General features: G+C 29.0%; 3 protein-coding genes across 3 annotated transcripts; all 3 read right to left on the reverse strand.

Annotated features, from left to right (window-relative positions):
* Window positions 1-328: 328 nt before the first annotated feature.
* EAE97_012138 (uncharacterized protein) lies at window positions 329-1521 on the reverse strand (the record flags this gene model as incomplete). The annotated part of the gene is made up of 2 exons (XM_038882652.1): window positions 329-1210; window positions 1276-1521. The coding sequence occupies 2 exons, from the start codon at window positions 1519-1521 to the stop codon at window positions 512-514; spliced, it is 945 nt and encodes a 314-aa protein (XP_038726517.1). The 3' UTR covers window positions 329-511.
* Window positions 1522-1887: 366 nt separating this feature from the next.
* Window positions 1888-5178, reverse strand: EAE97_012139 (uncharacterized protein). The gene is made up of 6 exons (XM_038882653.1): window positions 3910-5178; window positions 3052-3846; window positions 2956-3003; window positions 2628-2907; window positions 2437-2571; window positions 1888-2370 (listed from the first exon to the last, which is right to left on the reverse strand). The coding sequence occupies exons 1-6, from the start codon at window positions 4186-4188 to the stop codon at window positions 2237-2239; spliced, it is 1671 nt and encodes a 556-aa protein (XP_038726518.1). The 5' UTR covers window positions 4189-5178; the 3' UTR covers window positions 1888-2236.
* Window positions 5179-5494: 316 nt separating this feature from the next.
* Window positions 5495-7009, reverse strand: EAE97_012140 (uncharacterized protein; the record flags this gene model as incomplete). The annotated part of the gene is made up of 5 exons (XM_038882654.1): window positions 5495-5822; window positions 5882-6197; window positions 6254-6306; window positions 6354-6397; window positions 6455-7009. 5 exons carry the CDS (start codon window positions 7007-7009, stop codon window positions 5495-5497), a joined length of 1296 nt encoding a protein of 431 aa, XP_038726519.1.
* Window positions 7010-16076: the final 9067 nt, after the last annotated feature.

Here is a 16076-nt window from a genome sequence, read left to right on the forward strand (position 1 = left end):
GAAAGATTCAAGGTCTCGTCTCGTCTTGTCGAATTGTAAAATCTATTTACAATGGAGTCAATAATTCAGTGAACAAGTGATACTGAGATAAGCTTCGAAAGGTTAATCTTCGCCTGTTTTTTGCTTACATAGAGCCTATCTGTTATCAATCCACTTTCATAATCTTGAAATGAATGATAGTATGACGTGGTTTCTCAACGAGCAGGTCATACTAGCGTTGGTTTATAACAATTTAAACTCTCAGAAAAGATTTGAACCAAACGGCTGAGAAATGGTAACCAAATAGATACTTTTAGTGAGTTAATGATCTCACGAATTGTAAAAATCTGAAAAAGGGTATCATAGCGGTCGATATATCAAAAATAATACTACTCTTCAGTCAATACTTGTCACAAAGCTCAAGAACTTTTATAGCTGAGTTCTACTTCACATATCTCGGATCATTTAGAGTGCTACAAAAAGATTCGAAATGAGCATTTTATTAATAGTGCCGCTCGATCGATTCGTCCCTTTATTCCTCAAGAGCAGATTTCAACCACATTGCGGGTGTAATCTTTGGTGGAGATAACTCCAAGAACTCCTTACTCGTCGTTGCAGTCGAGCACTTCCCTTCCCAGCCTGTAGTAGGAGCACCCTTGATGGATCGAATGAGAGTTTTGTGAGCTTCGACCGAATCAGCCCATGTGTCAACGAAAGTCATGTCTCTGAACTTGACATCCTTGACTTCTGTTCCAATATATTGCTCCACCAGTTTGACAATCTGCTTTCCGTTGATATCCACTGGTCCGTTAAGTTCGTACTTTTTCTTGTTGTGGATGGAGTGATCCTCCTGAGCCAGAAGTACAGCGGCAAAGCGACCGATTTCGTCAGAGTGAATACATCCAAGAGGTGCATCACCATCAGCCATCAAGCGGAGTGTATTTTGCTTTCCATCTTTGCGATATTGTTTGATGAACTCCAAGGCAGGTCCAAGAGCGAAGCTGTGGAAGACATTTGGCTGAAGTGAGGTCCATTGAAGATTTTCAAACTCAGGAGAGCTCAATAAGGCTTCGACAGCCCAATGTTGGCGTGGATAGTATACTGGGAAGTTGGGATGGATATTGGCAGCCGTGGTGGAGATGCGCACAACGTATTTGACGCCAGCATTAAGTAAAGCAACATGGAAGGTTGATTCGTCTGCAAAATGAGAGGGCTCATTATGGGAAGCAATCTAAAGTCGGAATTAGCATACTTTTCACAAAGTTGAAGTCTTTGGACCATGTTTAGCGCTCATACAAATGCCTTGACAACATTGCGTTCCTTCAACCACTCAGGGCTAATATCAACCCAATTCTTTTCTTCAATTGTGACGTTTGAAAGTTTGCCAAGATTTTGGGCAGTAGGGCTGTCCGTATTTCGTGTTAGGGCAATGATTTGATACCCTGCAAGTGTTTTGTTGTTGTTGATTGATTCTGAAAGGGTCTCCACAACACTTCGGCCAGTGTTGCCTGTGGCACCAACAATCAAAATTGTAGGAGCCATTGTGTTTGAAATTATGCTTGAAGATGAGGCGGAGGTGGTCTGATCTTGAAAAGAAGAATGCTTGTGGTTTGATATGAAAGCTATGAAAATAGGGCAGGATATCTATATGTTATGACGTTGTCTCCCCCATGGCGCTAATGCAGATCCTTCCGCCGATTCCGCCGGTGCTCGGACACGCTTTTTTGATTTTGACAAAATATGTGAAAATAAATCGAAAAAAGTACATTGAGGGAGTTGGGAAGACATGTTTCTTATTTGAAAGGTATTATTTGCCAAAAGAATTCAATACATTGGAGAATAGGTGTAGATTGCATTGCATTGAATCGAAATTTCGAAGCAGGCTTTCTACTTCGAACACAGCTCCCTTTTCTTCTCCTCACTGACATCCCTTTCCATTACCTATCCTTGTTTTTCCCTCTTTATAGTTCTTTGCTACTGTTCACTATGCCTTTCTTGCTCCGATTATGCCCAGGCTAAGAAGAGGCAACGTACTTGTAGCTATCAGGGGCAGTGGAGGTAGCAAACAAAGAAGAGATAAGTCATTATTACATTCTATCAAAACTCTTCAGATAGAGAACAAATGCTATAATACATGAGTCCCCATCCTACGCTGTGTATAGAGATTGCGTCCATGCTGTATTCCTTTAAACAGCGATATGTAACATGGCTTGTAATTCATGTATTCCAATAATAGCTTTCTAGCGTTATCCTGCGACTACAACAAAATGCTAGTCTCATCTCTTGAGCCGTTGACTATTCCTGTTGCCAATGCGAGAACCGTCTCTTCCTGCAATCTCCCACCAACGATTTGCACAGCTACGGGTGCACCGTGTGATAGTTCGGGATTATCTATAAAATTAGCACAGGATTATGCATCTTAAACAATGGAGTAATATCAAGGGGGAGTCTCCTTACAATTATCATGAATAGCTTGGTCAACCTCATTTAGACTGGAATATTCCACCGGGTATTGATCAATATCTTTTTTAACTTCTGTCACCGGGATAGCACATGAAGTATAGTCCAGGGCATTGATAATGGTTGTGTAGCCTTGAGAAGTACTGTCAGCCTTTACTTCAATCTTTGCTTTGATTTGGAATTCATACCGACATATCGCGCTTGCCCCACCTTTGGAGGTGGAAACGGTGCAAGTGGCATGATAAATGCGTCTACTGGCCTCCCTGTTCCGGTAAGCTCCGAGGTGCTGTTCCAGTAGTCAAGATATTTCTTCCGATAATTTTTGACTGCAATATTTGCTTCGATGATTTGGAGGGCGTTGACATCTGGAAACGGCTCTGACCCGAAGATAGGTTCAATTGAAGGCTCTCCAGACATCGCAATTGCTGAGTGGTGAGCGTTGCCACTGTCAGCAAAGCAAATTTTGAACTAAACGAGGGTTAATCATGTTCTACAAAGAAGGCGGAGATCATAAACAAATGAATCGTTACCAGCCGAGTGACTCGGCGGGTTCCATTCAATGACCTAATGATTTTAGCAGAAACTTTGGCACCTGGAAGTGAAGATGTATACCTCGTGACCTAGTGCCTTGATTGTGTCCGCGACCTTTTTCATGGCTCTCTGTACAGGTGGTTGTGGGTTCACATACCCATCACTCATCATGATTCCAAATGCCATTTTTTCCTTGCCACTTATTCCTTCACGTATATCAAGAAATTTATCCTCTTTCCAAGGGAGTTCAAGGACCATGGGATCCCTCCTCCATGGCTCAGTTTGCAACAAGCTCCTCATCATCAATTCTAATCCACTTACCCGAGTCGCCATGGGCCCAACAACGAACGGGAGCAAAGTCCCATCTATCGTCGATGCAATCCCTTCGTACGGCAATCTTCCGGTTGATGGACGAAGCCCGTAGCAGCCATTCCAACCTGCGGGGACACGAATCGAACCGCCGACATCCGTTCCGAGTCCGACAGAACTTCCTCGCAGACCTAATAGACCTCCTTCACCGCCCGAACTTCCTCCCACCGTGAGCTGACGATTAAGAGGATTAGGTGAATAACCAATAATATTGTTACGTGTATCGATAGACGAGAACCCCTGAGGAACGCTAGTCTTTACGTAAATGATTGCACCAAGGGAGCGAAGATCAGTGATGATTTGACTTTCTTTTTCTGCTCGAGATTTTCCCAGCCAGCCAATATAGCCCGAGCTTGTATCTACACCTTTCACGTGGATTGCATCTTTAAGACTGACGGGAAGACCATGTAATGGACCCATTGGCTCTTTGTGTTTCGCAAAGTAATCATCGAGCTCCGAGGCACGCTGGAGGGCAGATGCAAACATGATTTCGTGAAGACAATTGATCTATTTACATATAAGCTCCATCAACCTTCATGACATTGAAGAAAGGAATAGGGGGTTATCTACCATCTGATGAGCCAACGCTGCCCTACGGCAGAACGCTTCGGTAACTGCGCGGCATGTCCAGTCTCCGCTAGAAGTTTTTCTAACAATATTGACTGCGTCTGTCTCCGTGCTTTCTACCTCCTTCGAAGAGATGTACTGGCGGATATGGCCTGTAACGTCAGGTAGTATTGCTGGAGGCGGAAGTGGAAGTTCAATCCGCCATTCTTCTGGAATGAGCGACAGCAGAGTACCGCGTTTGGAATCCCCGATAGCTTTCCAGTTTGTAAGGCTTCCGGCCATTTTGCTATGAATGATTTTTGATGATTGGAATTTTCTGGATGATATAAAGATATGCGAAGTGAGATAGTTCAGCTGCCAGCAATCAAAAACAGGAGTTGGGCTATTTATACCCCAACAACGCAAGAAGCATCATGGTTGAGTTAGTCAATATCAGCTCGATTCGCCCGAAAGTGCTCGAAGTTTAATCAATACGTTCGCGGACATTTCGACCACTCCGTATACAAAGCAGATATGGTGCAATGCCGGTTTCGATAACTGAGAAGCGGCATACTGATAAACCTGACGCGATGTACAAAATAGAGCCATTACGGAAGCTCGAGTTGCCGACATCTAATAAGTTCAATAGGATTCTACAAAATCTTCAAATATATACGTTTGCACAACTTCGAATTAGAGATATACAAAGTCGAGATTATTTAGTCCGACGATGCGGCGGGAGTGCCTCGAGGTTAGTTTAAACCTTAATTCGACTAATCAAAAATGGGTTAGTTCAAACATTCATCTTGCGACTATTGGTAATCAAGCCTAGTGGGGAAACTTGAGGCCCCTGAGATACGACAAATTTGATGGGAATCCATTGAGTCATTCCCTGTGGTTTTTATGCAACTTCGAATTGGAAGTTCTTAGAGCCGAGTTGCTTCATCCGATAATGCGGTGGAAAGGCCATAGTTTCAATGTCCACTCGATTTTACCAAAAATAATCCGGTGAATCTCAATCTACCGGTAGTGCCATAGGTAATGGAACTCAACAGCAGTTCCTTGGTATCACAAGGTGTTGAACCTTCCACACAGTTGAATTGATATGCATAAGTAGGTGCGGTTCTGGATACCTCAGATTAACCATCATCAATCAGTAGCTTGATTTCCAAACTTCCTCATCCGAGAGATTAGATCATTATTACCAGTCACTTTACAAGTATGCCAAAATGCTTTAATCCTCGATCTTGACTCATCACTCGAGAAATACTGTTCGAATCTTCTACTTAAGGCAGAATATTGGCTCGGCATTTCTCGAACCAACATCCTGCAAGAATAGATAATGAAATACTTTCATCATGGGATGAAAACAATACCGTATTAATTGGGTTAGAATGAAATATTTGGTCATTAGTCATCCTGTATTAATGAACCATGTTTTCATCTAACTAAGGATTCTTTTTTGGGTTGCTTTTATACTTCACTACTTATTGCAAATAGTATGTAGCAGCCTAGGAGATGTTCAAGTGGAAAGTAGTTGTGATATATAATCTTTACAAACTTTATTAGGGAGTGTATTAGAATTTAGGCTTAATTGTAGTGACGATTTCTACATCCCCAGATTCCCCCTGGCCCAAAGCTTTTCGGGCATCGGTGGCGGTACGGAAACAAGCTGTTGTATGCGTATCGAGGCTTCTAGAAAGCTATCCTTCACCTCACTCCACTCGGTCTTCAGATTAACCAACCTGAAATCTCGTTTCCGGAATTTCCCATCGACAAGTACACGCTCGATGTCTCCAATATTAGCATGAAGCATCACCGCGGCTACGGCGTTGCTCCAGCCAAGCATATTTGGAGAATCTCCATTGAAAACCAGAATGTCGGCTTTAGCGCCAACCTGAAGCACACCAATGTCGCGCCGCTTCATTGCAAGACTCCTTGACGAGTAGCCATGAGAAACCCTTGTTTAACGCTGAACGGACTCTCTCTTGGTAACTTGCCCTCTTCCAGGGTTCTGTGGAACTTGTTCAATCGAACTGTTTGGAGCCATAAACGCGCTTGCGACAACATATCGCCCGAAAATGTCCAATTAGTGTCAAGTCCAAGAGAAGCTTGCTCTGAGACGAGATGGCCAGTCTTCTGGCCGTGGCCGAAATGGAACTCGGATTCTGGCGTAATGGAGATGAATGAATCATGTTCTCGCAGTGCGTGTTGCTCTTCCTCGGTCATAAGCGGTGCGTGTGAGAATATTATTGGACATTCATCACTGTGCAATTTGAGTCTACACAATTCTGCAGGAGATGTGTTTGCAGCTGGCAGGATGTTTTAGAACGTGTAGATATATTGTTAGGGAAGGGAGGCAACTTACCTGGCCACGGCCCGCCCAAGTGGTGTACAGTCAGAGCCTTGAGCTTTAATTTTCTACGAGAAGTCAGCACTTTGTATAAGGATCAGGTGATGAGACATACCTAATCATCTCTCGTGTATACTCTAACCCAGTTCCACTATCTTTCTGGAATTACCATGACACAGTATCGAGTGAAGTGCCAGTTTGGACCAGATCACTCACGCTCGTCTTTGAGGAAATGTCACTTAATTCATCCCATTGTTCATTCATAGGGAAACTTTCTCGGTCTGCAACATCATAACACCACCAAACCCTCGCTCCGCTATCCACTGCTGCATCAAAACTCGGTTTCACCACATCTTTGTGCCAATTGTTATGGGCATGGTCCAAAAAAGATATGACACCCCCGTTCAATCCTTCTAGATACCCTTCCAAACAACTCACATATACATCATTCGGCCTGAATACCTCAGCAGTTTTTTTTAAATTTTGCCATAGCCAGTCGCTGAAGTAGCGCGAAAGAACGACATCAGGCCCAAGAGTGCGATAGACAGTCTCCCACATATGCACGTGCGTATTGATGAAGCCTGGGCAGAGTATCTTTCCAGTAACGTCGATAATTTCGGCATCATGTGGGAGCTCCGTGGAGTCGGTTGGGGTCATAGCATGGATGCGGTCATCTTGAATGAAGATTGAAGTATTGGGGAGAACAACAACGCGTTGCGTCGTATCGTCAAAGGAGATGACGGTTCCGCCTTGTAGAACTTTGAAGCCCATGTTGAGATGTAGTGGGATGTGATGATGAAAAATAAGGAAACTCCGAATCTGGACAATGAGAATCGATAGGGAAGCTTGAATTTATTGCATTTACCTCTGGATCATCTTCCTTCACATACACTACAACTTTTCCATCCAAGCTAGCGGTACGATGCCGGTTCTCGCTCATATATATAAGGCCGGCGACTGGAGATCTATTCATGTAAACGGAATCCGGAGGTATCTCTATCGATTGTCCGGAGCGAGACCTCGAACCATTACAAATCATCCTCACTGCATATTGCCCCGTATTATCTAATCCTCCACGTTCAAATGGCCAGTGCTTCGAGGTAAAATTTTATATATGACTATAAAATGTTGAGTACGTGTTGTATGCATACTAGAAGTCGCATTATAGCTCGGTTTTACGGGCAGCCGAAGACCGAGCGAGAAGTGGCCTGGGTGCCGGGGATAAGTTTTGTGTGGAAGTGGACAAGTGGAGTTATCGCTCTTTGTGTATTCCCTACGGTAGCAAAATTCTGTATTGCTGTTGACGCTTGGGTGGTCCGTGCAATAGGTTATACCTTCAATAATCCGCAGATTGATTGGAAAACTTCGTTATCACTGTCACCTGAATCGAATATATGCTATATAGATTGAATCAAATATCGAATAAAATGAAAGGGGAAAGGAGAAGACGAGCGAATTAAAAAAGGCTCTCGAAATCTTACCCTCATCTAAATCACTTACTTTGATTAAATCAACGAAATTGAACCTACTCTTAATGAAATTGATGAATTGTATTTACTTTCCATGAACTCATTTGTAAATAGCTTCAATTGAATAATAAGTGGGAATAGAAATGAAGAGTGTAAATGGAAATGAAGGGTGGCTAATCACGTGGTAATCGGTTAGACCTTGGCATCAACGATTTTTGTTAGTCTCGTAGATCTTTACACGAACTAAATTTTATTCCGATATTTCATATTCTCGATTCTCAACGACAGAAAATCTATGAGGATAAAGGTCCAATAAGCTTGTCTGCCACGTACATGACTCATTCTAAATTCCTTCACATCAATCTCACATTTATCACAGAGCTTGCTCTCACCGAAGTTGCTCCGTGTTGGTTCTCGCATTTATCAGAATGCCGATGAGGGCTTCCTCCTGTCAAAGTTGAAAGCAAAACCGTAGAATGACATTGAGGCGTTGAGTGTATGGTCGTTGATGGTTGATTTGACATTAGCGCAGGCTAAAGTCTATCTGTTATACCAACTGTATCTTATATTATAAAATACAAGCTCGAACATCTACTTGGCGAAATAATTAAATATCAGAGATGGGATGTTATCTGGAGAAAAATAAGCAGGCAAGAGACAGAAGATACGAATAGAGAGATCATGCAGTTACAAAGGTAAGATTACCCAAGATAACTAGTACAATCACGAAATGATATATTGTTACATGATTGACTATGGGTTTAGCTATAGATGGCTTATTCTGGTATTTAACCCTACGTCATACCAAGTCATATCTCAGAATATAAAAGCTAAACTTCCTCCTCTCGACATCCATCCCCTCTACAATACAATACATCCCATTTCTTAGATTTTCGCCAAGTCAATTTCAATCATGCCTCTATCCAACAAGCTCAAAAGCATGGATCATATACTTCGACAGGTTATAAGCTTGTTAAACCCCAAGCAGGAGGCTATCATACCTTGACATGACAGACAAATCATTGATTTGGTGTCGAACATACTATATTACATGGAGCAAAAGGTGACTATATTTTCCCTTAAGTCAACTACCCCACTTTCCGACCACCCCTGTTTCCAACCACCTAAAAAAATCATATTAACTATCTATATTTAAAACTTTAATAATTCAATAACTATTGAACTTCAATAAATCGTTTGTAAAATCACTTTCTATAGTATTAAAATTATTATCTTTTTTAATTTTATAATTTTTTATTTCAATTTGTATATATCTTATAATTCTAATCTTTATAAATTTTAAATTTAAAAATATTATAATCTTTTTTTTTTAAATAATACTTTATTTAATTAATATTCTAGCTTTTTAATTTTATTTTTATTTCGAAAGTTTATAATTCTTAATATTATATGTTTTTATAATTTTATAAAATAATATTTTATATTAATAAATCAATCTTTTTTTTTAAATTATTATATTTTTATATTTTTAATATTAATTCTTTTTTATATTTTTTTATTAAATAAATAATAAATATATATTCTATTAAAAAATAAAATTATTATTAAATTTAGGATTAAATAATAAAACCTTTTTATTATTATTTTCAAATAAAAATTGATTTATAAAAGATTTAATTATATTTTTGAATTAAAGATTATTAATTTATTATTTAAACTTAATATTTTAAATAATTAAATCTTCTATTCTAATCTTTTGATAGCAAAAAGGAAATTGTATTTTTTAATTGATAAGAAATCGAATAACAGATTTGATTTATTAAATTCAATTTGATCTATACTTTTTAAAATAAAAATAAAGATAAATCGAGTAATTATAATATATATAATATATATAATAAAAGAAATAAGAGATATATATTATTATTGAAATACTTTAATATAAATATTATAATTTTATAATTTCTATATTTATTTAAAATAAAAATCTTAAATTTTCCAGTTAAATAGAAATAGTTTAAGAGATATAAATCCTTTTTAGTTATTTTAAAGTTATAGTATTTATAATCCATTTATTTTTTGTAGTAATAAAATTCCAATCCTTAAATAAAATCAAATTGATTAGAAATTATTATTATTAAATTAATTTTTCCTTATATATTATAAGGGAAGTAATACTTTTTTTATTAATTAAAATATATTTTATAAAAAAGATTCAAATTTGAGATCCAGATTGCTTTTTTTGAATAAATCTTTAATTAATACTTTCTACTATTAATCCATTAAGTTTCTAATTTTTTATTATATTTATTTTATTTATATTCTATTTCTTAATCAATTTAATAATCTTGATTTTAGAAATTATGAGATTCCGGAATTATTTTTTAAAAATATTAAATATAATATCTAAAATTTATATAAAATCGATTTAATATTACTTCTTAATTCCAATATTAGAATATTTTTAAAAAAAACTATATATTCATTTTTTTTTTAAATAAAGAATTTTTTTCTTATATAATAAGAAGATACTCTATTATTTTTTCTGATTTAATAATATATAAAATTAATATTAAAAGCTTTTTATCACGGTCATGGACTAAAGGGCTCCATTAGGCATGTAATAGTAAGCCCTCGGGCCTATCATATACCGAAAGGAGTCCGCATATATATATAAATTATATAGTTTTCATAAGTTTAAAAGAATTAATAAAAAATCTTTATATTATATTTCACCTAATTGATTTATTATTAATATTCATTTTAATAATTCTTTTTATTTTTTAATAAAATAATTTATTGATTAATATTTATTGAAAAGCTATTGATATTAATATAATCTTTATAAAAAGAATACCTAAAGATTATAATTTATATAATATAATCTTAAATCAATTGAATAGAAATATTAATTCATTTCTTAAGGAAATTAATATTGATATATAAATAATCTAATTATAATAATTTTCTAATAATAAGAATCTATTATTAATTTAATAATTTTAAGAAATAAAAAGAGAAATAATTATTATAAGAAAAGTTATAAAGTAATAATAAATTATTTATTATATATAATTATTCTAATTAATTATAATAACTCTATAATTATAATATATACAATTCCTAGAATTATTATTCCAAATTAAAAAAAGTCTTTTAAATTATAAAGATTAAAATAATATAAAGAAAAAAATATTAATAAAACTAAAGACTTTTTCTTTTAAATAGAAATTATATTTCAAAATAATAATAAATATCATTTCCTAATAAATAAGAAAAAAATAAAGTATATTATTTAATATTTTAAAAAATAATTATTAATAATCTAATATTAATATAAAAGCAAATTATTTAATAAAATAATAAAATAAGAAAATTTTAAAGAATATATATATAATATAATTATAAATAAAAGAAATTAGTAATAATAAATAATTCAAAAAATTATATATATAAAATAAAAGAAAAATGAAACTATAAATATCTTTATAATATATTTAAGAGATTTCAAAGAAAATATTAAATAAAAACTGAATAATATTTAAAAAAAAAAATTATTAATAAATCTTCTATTTAGTTTAATTTGAAGAATATTCAAGTCATTTTAACAATCTAAATTTTATTTCAAATTTATTAAGTATATTTATAAATTAAAAAATATTAATAAATTATATTCAAATAGAAATACTAGAAAATTATAATAAATATACAAATATATTTATTCCTTTTTATAATTAGATTTCTTTTTAAAACATTTTTATATATAAAATAATATATTTATAAATATTACTTTTTAAAATCAAAAATTAGATCAATTAATAAAAGATTTAATAATTAAATTGGAAAAGTCTTTTACTAAAATATTATATACAAATTACATTTGAAATATTATTTGTTATAAATATTAATAAAAAAAATATTATATTATTATATATCAAAATCTTATTATATATAGGTATTATAAAGAAAAGTATAAAGATTCTATTTATTTAAATAATATATCTAATACTCTTTATTCAAAAAACATTTAGATTTAGTTATTATAATAAGTATTTCTCTAATATTAGGCCTATAAAAAAAAGGGAAAGTAATTTATATAATTATTATGTTTTTCAATATAAATAAGAAACTAGTGGCTTTCCAATATCTTATTGATTCAGAAATATAAGCTAATATTATTTAATAAAGCAAATATATTAAATAGAATTAAATATTAAATAAAAAGAATACTTTATTTATATTTGCAAATAATATTATTATTACTTTATATAAGAATTACAAATTTATTATAAAAATAAAGAATGATAAAGAGAAGAAAAGGATTTATATCTATAACTTTATTTTTATTATATTAGATTTATTAAAGATAGATATTATTCTAGATCTATTTTAATTATAAATAATAAATTTGGATATTAATTGAAAATCAATATCTCTTTAATATTATTTTAGTTTTAGTAATTTTGAGATAATTCTGATAAAGAAATTTTATTAAAAAATAAAATAAAATAATTAAGTTTTTATAATATTTCTAGATAATAGTATATTCTATTAATTAAAAATATAGAATTATATAATATTTGTATTAGAATTATTTATTATATTAAAGAAATTCAAAATATATAAAATAATATTCTCAAAGAATAAAAATAGTCTTTTATTCAATTACTATTCAATAGAATATTATATTAACCTTAAATCTAATTTAATTCCTTTTTGGAATTCTATTTATTTCTTATTAAAAAAGAAATCTCTAATATTATAGGAATACCTCAAAAAATATTAGAAAAAAAATGAATTAAAAGATTAATTAGTTTAATAGATATTTCAATTATATTTATATCTAAAAAGAAAGGAGGTTATCAATTATATATTGATTATTAAAAATTAAATTGAATTATAAAAAAAATAATTTTTATTACTTTTTATTAATGAATTTCTAAATTATTTATAACAAAATATTATTTTTATAAAATTAGATTTAAAAGATGTATATTATTGTATTTATATATAAACAAAAACGAATAAAAAATAGTGTTTTATATATAATATAATTAATATAAATATAAAATAATATTATTCAATCTTATTAATTTTTTAGTAATATTCCAGATATATATCAATCAAATGCTAATAGATTTAGCAATAATATTTATATAGTATATTTAGATAATATTTTGATTTATTTGAAGAATAAGATTATATATATAATAAATATTCAAAAGATTCTCGAATATCTTATTGAATATAAACTCTATATAAAATTAAAGAAATGTATTTTTTTATATAAATGAAATTGAGTTTTTGAGTTTTATTATTTTAATTACAAAGATTATAATAAAATCAGAATATATTCAGATTATAATAAAATAATCTATATTCAATAATCTTTAGGATATATAGGTATTCCTTAGTTTTACAAACTTTTATTAATATTTTATTAGAATCTATTTGGCTATAGCTTATAGTATAATTATATAATAAAAAAAATGAAAAAAAAGAGAATATAATCGAATTCAAATAAATTAATAAAATCTAAAAGACTTTTGAAACTTTAAAAAAGACTTTTATTTCAATATTAATTCTTTAATACTTTAATTCCTTGTTTTATATAATAATCAAAACTAATATATCAATATTTATATTAGATTGTATATTATTATAATTATTCCCTATAGATATAAAAATATTATTTATATAATAATAATATTTTATTATATTTTATTTAAAGAAACTAAATTCTGTGGAATAATAATATTTTATTTATAATTAAGAATTATTTGTAATATACAATATTTTTGTATAATAGTATTATTATATAATAGATAGTTAATATATAATTATAATTATATTTGATTATAATAGTCTTTAATATTTTATAATAAAAAAAAGTCTAAATAATAAGTAAGCTAGATGGATAAAGGTTTTAATTATATATAATTTCGAAATAATATATAGATTAGGAAAATTAAACCCTGTTGATAAGCCATTATATTATCTTAATTATATAATAGAAATAGAGGATATCAATAATATATTTCTAATTTTATAAAACAAATTAAAGAATAGATTAATAATCACGAAGTTATTTCATAATATATTTATTAAAAAAATAAAGCTTTTATATAATATTATAACCCTTTTACAATAGAAAGAGTATAGCTTGCTATTTTGTAAATAATTAGTTTCATTGATTAAAACTAATTGGAAATAGTTAATATCTTGTTGAATAGCTTATATTTTAGTAGAAAATAAAACAATATATAAACCAATATTAGAAATAATAAAAAGTGCTTTATTATATTTTTAATAGAATAATGAATTTATAAAGAATAAAGAATATTTAAATCAAAAATTGTATTCTATTGGAATTATTTTATTATAGCAGATAGATATTAATAGACTTTTTAAATATAATAGGAATATCTATATATTACTAAATTCTATTTTAAAAACAGAAATCCTAAAAGCTTATTATAATAATTCTATAAATAAATATTAGAATATTACGAAAATCCTTAAAATCCTGAAATCAAAGTATTTCTAATCTTTAATAGAAATAGATATTAAGAATTATATCAAAATCTATATAATATATTAATGAATTACTATAAAAAATATAAACTTTATAATGAATTATAGATTCTCTTTATATTTTATAAACCTTAAGAAAAAAAAATTATAGATTTCATTATAGATTTGCTTTTTTTAAAGCTAAATAAATATATTTATAATATAATTTTAATAATTATTGATAGATCTATAAAGTTTATTCAATATATTTCTATAAATAAAATAATTGTATTACCTGAATTTGTATAGAAATTAATACAAAATATATTTAAGACTTTCGGAATATCAAAAAATATTATTTCAAATAAAAAGTTGTAATTTATGAGCAAATTTTGGAATAGTTTTTTATTCTATTTACAAATTTATTAAAAGCTTTTAATAATATTTTATTTATAAATCAATAAATAGATTAAAAGATAAAATCAAAATTTAATTTATTATATCATTTATTATACAAATTACCAACAAAATAACTAGATATTACTATTATTTTTTATAGAATTTATATATAATATTATATAGTATAATATAATAAATACTATTTTTTTCTAAATAATATATAAATATCAATCTACTTTTTATTATATTAATAAGAATATTGATATTATAAAAAGAGTATTAATAATATATAAATAAATTATTTCTTTTAATAAAGAAAAAAAAAAACTAAAAGAATTCTAATAAATGATTATTAAATAAAAAATAGTAAAAGCAAAAAATATAATATTATAATAATATAATATTAGGAATAAAATAATACTGAATATATAAAATATCAAACAATTTTAATCAAAAAAGAAATTTTCAGATTGATTTATAGATTTCTTTATAATAATAGATATAAAAACTAATAATTAAATATATAAACTTAAGTTATTATTTATTTGTAAAATTTATAATATTTTTTATATTTCCCTATTAGAATTTTAGTATAAATAATTAGATATTACTAATCTATTATTATTAAAAAAAAAAAAAAAATTATTTGGAATATAAAATAGAAAAAATAATAGTATATAAAAAAAGGAATAAAGATATTTAATATTTAATTTAATAAAAAAGCTATCAATTAATAGAAAATATATAAAAAACCTTTTATAATCTCGAAAATATAAAACGAGTATTAAAAGAATATAATAAAAAAAAAGAATTATTAATATAGACTTCAAAGAAAAGAAAAAAGAATACTATAAAACAATAGGGTTATATTATATATCTATCTAAAATCACTATTATTATATAATTATTAAAATCTTTTTTTCTTTTATTATTTTTTATTTTAATAAAAATAAGAATATAACCCTTTATTTATTAATATATTATAATAATTACTAAATAAATCATTTCCTTTTGATATCTCTTAATAACCTTTGATTTTAATTTGTAAATCTTGAGGTTAATATTAATTAAATCTTTATTAGAATTAGATTAATAGAATTAATATTAAGCTTTCCTTAATATTTTATTTTATATAAAAATTTATTTATAATTAATATAAATATAATATTATAAAATCATTATTATAATAATTTGGTAATAAGATTTTATAGCAAAAATTAGATTTTTGATATTATATTTTCAAGATATTTGCTAAAAAAAAAAAGAATTTCAAAATTGATATTATCTATATTATTATTATATTGCTTTTCTATATTTATTAGTATATTAATTTTATTCTTATTAATTCATTTTTTCATTTTTTCAAAAATATTATTAATAAATTAATTCTTTAATAATTTAATGACAATATTTTATTATTTTTTATAAAATTAGTTAATATCCTCGTTTTTCTATTAAAAATTTTCCAAAAAATCTATTTAATTATTAAACTTTTT

The sequence above is a fragment of the Botrytis byssoidea genome (assembly GCF_014898295.1).
Source record: "Botrytis byssoidea strain MUCL 94 chromosome Unknown BBYS_052, whole genome shotgun sequence".
NCBI classification, from domain to species: domain Eukaryota; kingdom Fungi; phylum Ascomycota; class Leotiomycetes; order Helotiales; family Sclerotiniaceae; genus Botrytis; species Botrytis byssoidea.

Bases quoted from the DNA above. Each gene is read 5' to 3' on its own strand.
- EAE97_012139 (XM_038882653.1), bottom strand. From the start codon at position 4,188: ATGGCCGGAAGCCTTACAAACTGGAAAGCTATCGGGGATTCCAAACGC. The intron at 2,908-2,955 runs GTTTATGATCTC...ACCCTCGTTTAG, and splicing joins CGGCTGGTAACGATTCATTT to TTCAAAATTTGCTTTGCTGA. The intron at 2,572-2,627 runs GTATGAATTCCA...GTACTTCTCAAG, and splicing joins GGGGCAAGCGCGATATGTCG to GCTACACAACCATTATCAAT.